Source organism: Asparagus officinalis, chromosome 1 (assembly GCF_001876935.1).
Source record: "Asparagus officinalis chromosome 1, Aspof.V1, whole genome shotgun sequence".
Taxonomy (NCBI): domain Eukaryota; kingdom Viridiplantae; phylum Streptophyta; class Magnoliopsida; order Asparagales; family Asparagaceae; genus Asparagus; species Asparagus officinalis.
In genome coordinates, this window is record NC_033794.1 from 55,014,501 (window position 1) to 55,021,872 (window position 7,372).

General features: G+C 39.4%; 1 protein-coding gene across 3 annotated transcripts; it reads left to right on the plus strand.

The window, feature by feature from the left end:
* On the plus strand, positions 3,924-7,009 carry LOC109824402 (ubiquitin-conjugating enzyme E2 4-like). Of its 3 annotated transcripts, none has more exons than XM_020391008.1 (8): positions 3,924-4,021; positions 4,197-4,350; positions 4,436-4,515; positions 4,684-4,798; positions 4,896-4,948; positions 5,040-5,168; positions 6,223-6,296; positions 6,392-6,448. In XM_020391008.1, the coding sequence occupies exons 2-8, from the start codon at positions 4,307-4,309 to the stop codon at positions 6,431-6,433; spliced, it is 537 nt and encodes a 178-aa protein (XP_020246597.1). In that variant the 5' UTR covers positions 3,924-4,021; positions 4,197-4,306; the 3' UTR covers positions 6,434-6,448. The 3 variants fall into 3 exon arrangements, with proteins under 3 accessions (XP_020246597.1, XP_020246584.1, XP_020246591.1); XM_020390995.1 differs by lacking the exon at positions 6,392-6,448 and adding an exon at positions 6,501-7,009 and having other exon boundaries at positions 3,926-4,021; XM_020391002.1 differs by lacking the exons at positions 6,223-6,296; positions 6,392-6,448 and adding an exon at positions 6,501-7,009 and having other exon boundaries at positions 3,932-4,021.

Consider the following 7,372-nt stretch of genomic DNA (forward strand, 5'->3'; position numbering starts at 1 on the left):
GATAGTGAGAGTTGGTTGGCTGCGATGGGGGAGGAGATGGAATCTCTTCGGAAGAACCAAACATGGGAGGTGGTCCCATTGCCCGTAGGAAGAAAAGCTATTGGTTGTAAGTGGGTGTATAAGAGAAAGGAAGATTCTTCAGAGCTCGGTGGTACAAGGTACAAGGCGAGGCTAGTGGCTAAAGGGTTTGCACAAAGAGAGGGTGTGGATTACAATGAGATATTTTCTCCGGTGGTGAAACACACTTCTATTCGGGTGCTATTGAGTATTGTTGCTCATGGTGATCTTGAGCTGGAACAACTCGATGTTAAAACGGCCTTCTTGCACGGAGACTTGGATGAAGAGATCTACATGCATCAACCTGAGGGTTACAAGGTTGAGGATAAGGAGCATCATGTATGTCGCTTGAGGAAGTCACTCTATGGACTGAAGCAATCTCCTCGGCAATGGTACAAATGATTTGACTCCTTCATGCTAAAGCATGGGTTTTCCCGAAGCGATTACGATTGTTGTGTTTACATTCAAAAGCTTCGTGGAGGTGATTATATCTATCTCCTTTTGTATGTGGATGACATGCTTATTGCTTCTAAGAGCGGGGTGGAGATAGATAGGCTGAAATCTCAACTTGGTAAAGAGTTCGAGATGAAGGACATGGGCGCTGCTAGGAAAATACTGGGTATGGAGATTAGAAGAGAGCGGGCGAATCGGCGATTGTTCTTGAGTCAGAAGGGCTATATAGAGCGGGTGATCGCGAGGTTCGGGATGCAAAGTGCTAAGTCGGTGGTGACTCCATTGGCTCCACACTTCAGGCTTTCAGGTAAACAATCTCCCACTATAGCGGAAGATAAGGCACACATGGAGCGTGTTCCTTATGCTAGTGCAGGTGGCAGTTTGATGTACGCCATGGTGTGTACACGCCCTGATATTTCACAAGCGGTTAGTGTGGTCAGCAGGTTCATGGCGAATCCGGGAAAGGCGCACTGGGAAGCGGTGAAATGGGTCCTGAGGTACTTGAAAGGTACCGCAGATACGGGTCTGTGTTTTGGTGGAGATACATGTCAGATTGACGGGTTTGTTGACTCTGATTATGCGGGCGATCTAGATAGACGGCGATCTAATACTGGTTATGTATTCAAAATACATGGAGCTCCAGTTAGTTGGCGATCGATGTTGCAGGCTACAGTGGCACTTTCTACTACAGAGGCCGAGTACATGGCTATGGCGGAGGGAGTGAAGGAAGCATTGTGGTTGTGGGGTCTTCTAGACGATTTGGGGATTGAGCAGGAGAACGTGAACTTGTGGTGCGACAGTCAAAGTGCGATTCACTTGGCGAAGAATCAAGTTCATCATGCTCGTACCAAGCATATCGATGTCAGGTATCATTTTGTGCGGGATGTCATAGAGGAAGGTGATATTTCTCTCATGAAGGTGCACACGAATGAGAATCCAGCAGACATGTTGACCAAGGTGGTCACAGGTAGCAAGTTTAAGCATTGCTTGGACTTACTTCATATCAGCCCATGTTGATCTGCCCAAGAGGGCATGACCCTTCGGGGCGGTGATGGGGTGAGGTGGAGACTATATGGAGAACAAATCCTGAACTACGGTTAGCTTGATCCCGATGGAGGGTACGTAGGCAGCAACGGTAAAGTGGCGCAGCTAGTTTGGCCTGGTTTGGCTGATGGTGATCTCTCTGGTGATGTTCGCGGTGTTCTTCTGGTGTTCGTCCAAAATTTGAGGTTTATCAAATGATGTACGAGGTGGAGAATTGTGAACAACGGTGTTAGCATGGGGACCACATAACCATTCATGCGGTAAAGAAGAAGCGGAAGTAATTCCAGCAGGTAAAAGCCAAGGCCCATTTATTAGGCTTATAACCGCATCAATCTCCTATATAAGCCTAATGTCCCTAGGGTTTTCGGTTGTGTGGGAAATCAAAACGCAAGGGAACAGCGGCTTGGTGAAAAGCTGCTGGGAAAAATCGCAAAAGTCAGAGAGGGATTTTGTTTTCTTTTGGCGGCTGAGCAGAGGGAATTGCTGGTGTTTGTTGAGAGAAAAAGAGAGATTTTGAGGAGAGAAAAAGAGGGATTTACAAAAGAGAGGTTAATTTCTTTTGGGTAAAAATTAGATCTTTTTCTTTCAGACGAGCTTGTGGATTGTACAAGTCGTCGGTGTTCTTCTCATAGTGGAATCTCCCCTCACCCCTCCCGTGGACGTAGGCAAGTTTGCCGAACCACGTAAATCTCGTGTATTTAATTTACTGTTTTCTGGGTTGTTGGCTTTTGCTTGTAGGATCCCTCAAAATTCGGTCTTAGAGCTGATGAGAGGAAGAGTGTATATTTCACTTTGATGAAATGTATCACTTTCGATTCTTGTTTCCTTTGAGAAATAAGAATTTCATTATCTATTCTCGTTTCCTTTGAGAAACAAGAATATAGAGGTTGACTTGTGCTTTTGTGAAAACGAATGCCAGGGCTATCTCTCAGGTGATATCGCTTCCGCGTGGGCGTGACTCTGCGCCCAACACATATCTATATTGTAATGTCCTTCTAACCTCTATTTAAGAGAGGTTAAGGTCACATGAATAATATCTTGGTTTTTTCTATTTTTTTAAATGGTATCATAGCTATCCTCTCAATCCTAGAGAGGCCTCTTTTTTCATTGTCTACACGAAGCGGCCGAGGAGGTTTTTGCTCAAAACTTCGTACTCCCCCTTGGCGACTCATCATCGAATCACTATGCACATGTTACTGTTCATCAGCACTGTTTATTCATACTATGGTACTATTCATATCCTGGGATTATTGTTCACACACGGATTACTGTTCACGGTCCACTCTGATCAGAACCGATTCAGCTCTCGTTTGTCGTCATCGATCTGTGATTTGTTGATCTCATTGATATTTGTTCGAGCCCGAAGTCAACTCCACCTCTTGGATCATTTGTTTGTTAGATACTTAAAAAGAACTATTTGTTATGGCATCCTTTAATAAAGGATCATTTATTGCTAAATCCTTAAAGAATGATCACTTATTATTGGACCCTTTAGAGCCCGTTTGGATCGGGTATTTTGAAGGGGAAATAAGGGGGAAAGCTGACAAATTGGCAGCTTTCCCCTTCTTTTCCCCTTCAAAATACCCGATCCAAACAGCCCCTTATGGAATGATCATTTGTTATTGGATCCTTCAAAGAAGAATCATTTATTGTTGGATCCTTCAAGAATCATTTGATCGGTGGATTCTAGAGGAGATTCGCTGATTTGAAAATATCCAAGTGAAAGATAAGGAGATTAAGGCTACTTTGAGTTTTTTGAAGCATCGTCACAGATTAAAGTGTGTGCACTTTATTTGTAACAAGCTGGACATGCATGATATACGTGCTCTAACTTTAAGGTAAGTGTTAAGGACTATATTATGAGATATTGGGAAATATGATTGGATATAATTTTAGCTCATACCTATTTTATAATATCCTCCTAATCTATATATAAGAGAGTTAGGATTAGATGAATAATATCTTAGTCTTTTCCTATTTCTCTACAGTCTTTTTCAAAATTTTATATAAAATTATTATAGTTAGAAAATAACTCGATCTGCTAGTATCTAAGAAGCAAAAATTAACAATTATATCCAAAAGAGTGCCAATCGAAATCATTATATAAGAATTATTCGTTATGTGATGCAAGGAACATAAGCTTTTGTTAATATAAAAGAAAAAGGGGGAAAAACAAAGAACACGTTTTTGTGATGGATTGAGTTTGCCAAAATGAGCACATTGGCATAGATAATATCGAAACCCACATGACTAGAACATTCAATACCAATAAATAACACGTTTTTGTGACTGGAACATTCAATAAATTTTTAAAAACTAATTGATTTCATTCCAAGAAATGGAAAACTAAAAAAACATCAATTGGTAACTCAAGGAAAAAGGAAAAGGCTGAGTAGAAAATGGGTGAAATCGAGGCAACACAGCTCAACCCAAGAAGAAAGTGGGTAGAGAGAGTGAAAGGATTAAGGTCAGATTATTATAATTCAGTTAGTTTAGAAGCAATTATTTATCTGATTATTATTATTATCATTATCGTTTCTCTTCCCTCGCAGAACAAAATAGAAACAAAGAAAAAGAAAATAATTATAGGGGTTTTTATAATATATATACGTACCGAAGCTCTCTCTCTCTCTTCACCGCAGAGCCCATAATAATATTCATTCAAGTTCGATTCGACCAAGAAGTAAAAACTTTCTCCGCCAAAAAGAAAAAGAACGAAACAAGAAGAAGAAGAAGAAGAAAAGCAAGAGGGATGTCTTCTTCAAATGATCGTCGTCAAAGGGAGATAATGGACCTGTGAGCGAATCAACCTCCCAATGAATCTTCCCTCTTTCTTCTGTTTTGAATTCAGTTTGTAATCGGGGTTTCTTTGGTTTTGAAGGATGATGAAAGATTTCAAGGTGGAGTTGGTTAATGATAGCGTGAAAGAGTTCTTTGTTGAGCTTCATGGTCCTGAAGACAGTACGTCTCTTTCTCCCCTTATTTTTCTTCTTTTTTCTTTCTTGGGGTTTCCCCATTTCGCTATTCAAACGATCACTTGTTGGAATCTCGTTCGTTGTTATTATGACGTGGGCTTTCTTTGCATAGATTCAACCCGATAGAGTTCTTCGTGTCTTAATTCATTTCCAGGTCTCTATCAAGGGGGTGTATGGAGAGTGAGAGTGGAACTTCCTGATGATTACCCTGTTAAATCTCCATCCATTGGCTTTGCTACTAAGATTTTTCATCCTAATGTCGATGGATTGTGAGCCCTTTTACTGTTTTGTATTGATGCTGATAGTTGAATTCATCTTTCTTCATATTTTGCACGGTGCCCATAAGCTATTTGAACTTGTTCTTAGGTCTGGTTCTGTATGTTTGAATCTTCTTAACCAGGACTGGAGCTCCGTATTCGGTAAATACAGCGCGCGTATCTTGCTCCTTCTTTGTGATGTAAATTTCGATATCGATTCTTCTAATTCTTGTTGTGTTTTACATGCCCTCAGATCTTGTAATGGTTTTTAAGGACTTCCTTCCACGATTTCTGAAAGAGCCCAATCCTGACGATCCAATGAACCCGGAAGCAGCAGAGCTGATGATCCACGATCGCCCTGCTTACGAGCAAAGAGTTAAAGGTGACATAACTTGAATCAGAATATCATCCTTTGTGATGTAAATGTTTAGCGGTTTTTGTACATTTGGAATGAAAATGACATGCATGGCGATTTCGTTGATCAAAATGGTGATGCAACTGTCTATTCTTCCCAACTTTTGTGCTCAAGATTTATGCCAGTGATCAAGAGCATTTCCATAGGTGTGATTTTACTATTAAAAAAAATTAGTACTTTGTCCCTGCATGATATTTGTTCATTAGGAAAGGTCAAATTATACATCTCCTACCTCCAATTTCAATTAACATTTCATATACGATGTCGGTATGCTTCCTCCAATTTTATGTTCTTCCTCATTCAAATATACTATATTATAGAACTCTGTACTTCTTTGTTAATAGAGACAGCTAAGAATTATTTTACCTTCTAGGATAAGGTCATGTGAGAACTTTCCAAGAAAGATAGGATAATTTATCTGGTCGGTAGTTGGTTTCTTCTTTATAATATTAGGCCTTTGCATATAGCATGTATATATTCATAGAGTTTAGTCAAAATACAGAGTATACGGTGCGCTGGTGGACACACATTTACTCCTAGGGTGGGCTTGAGTACTCCCCATTTTGCTGGCTTGCTTCTTGATTACATTGAGTATATACAGCATAAATAATGTATACTTATTTGTAAACGGATTAAAGTTGTAGCGTATACAATCCTGTTTCGGTTAAGCTTATTGCTACAATTTTCACGCCAAGAGATAGGTAGATGTCAACTTGACAAAGAATTGCAATAATTTTTTCCGTGAACCCTTTTTCGACTTCAATCCTTTTCAACAGGACAACAACTCACTAAATTAATTGGTGATAAATTGTTATGTTTTGTTATGTATCCCTCTCGAAATCTAATGTGCTTGAATTTTAGGATTTCGTGTGCATTTCTCTTAAATATATGTTTCATTGTGGTAACCGTCTAGAAGTTAATATTACACCATCAGTAGAGGTGGCTCCCGAATGTGCCTTGTTTATTCAACCTTGTAAAAGCTGTAGTAGCACCTGCTACTAATTTTTTTTCCTCCATGTAGGTTGCACGCAGCTTAGCCCTATTGCACACCTGAAGATCAAACCTCACAACTGTTTTTTAATTCCTAAAAAACATGTACGTACATGCTATTATTTATATTAACATGCATTGAAGAGTATAATTGAGGGTCATGCTCTTCTAAGAATAAATCCCTTGTTATGGTTTTTCAGCAAATTGTGCTAGATGAGGATGTGCATATCCGTGTTCCCTAGATCATTGGTTCATACGAGAATTATTAAATTTTATCATTGTCAAACTATGTTCTTGCTCTTGTTCCAGAATATTGTGAGACATACGCAAAGCCACAAGGTACCGGTTCTCCTGAGGAGGATACTTCAAGCAATGAAGAGATGAGCGAGGTTGAGCATAACGATGATGAGGACACTGAGCCAGGGAATCCAAATCCTTGAGAAGCTGATAAACTAAGTATAGCTCGTCTCCTCACTAACTGAAATATGCTCAACTAGTTGGCTGCAAATTGAAGTAAACTCTCTGCATCAGCACTTGTTTACTCTGTGTACATGCGTACTCGGTCCTCAGAGTGATTTCTACAATTCTTTTGTCATTGATTGACTACAACTGTGACTGGCATATTTGCCATTTGTATGCGTAGCAGATTTGATGACTTGTCTGGGTCTTAATACAGTATATGTACATGTCAAAAGAGGTAGAAAAGAAAAGAAAATTTGTGGTTACCAGGCATGTTTAACTCCTCAGCAGATGCTCCTTTTTGTGCTGAGGAAGTTGTTTCATACTATTAGCTAAATAGCAATTGTTCCCTTTCAATATTCGGCCATCTTTCTTTTTATTTTTTCCGTCTCTTTAAATATATAAAGTTTACATTGTGAATTCACAAGCAACAACTTACCGATTAAGGTTTTATTGCTGAAAACAGTTTTCGGATCAGTTTAAGTGTCATTTATCTTAAAGTGGAGAGAGACCTTTGTTACAGTTTGTTAGCATTGAGAGCTGCTGCTTCTCACTGTTAGTTTTAAAAGTTGAAGGAGACAAATTCTGAGGCGTGAAACACTTTCCTTAAAGAAATATTTGCCCCCACTTGATATTTAAAGTTGTTTCGGGTTAATGCAAATTTTCTTCCCAGGATACAACAGAAAATAAAAATTTCAGTAAGCAAATCTGGAATTTTTCTT

Bases quoted from the DNA above. Each gene is read 5' to 3' on its own strand.
- LOC109824402 (XM_020390995.1), top strand. From the start codon at position 4,307: ATGTCTTCTTCAAATGATCGTCGTCAAAGGGAGATAATGGACCT. The intron at 4,516-4,683 runs GTACGTCTCTTT...ATTCATTTCCAG, and splicing joins GCTTCATGGTCCTGAAGACA to GTCTCTATCAAGGGGGTGTA. The intron at 6,297-6,500 runs GTACGTACATGC...CTCTTGTTCCAG, and splicing joins TTTTAATTCCTAAAAAACAT to AATATTGTGAGACATACGCA.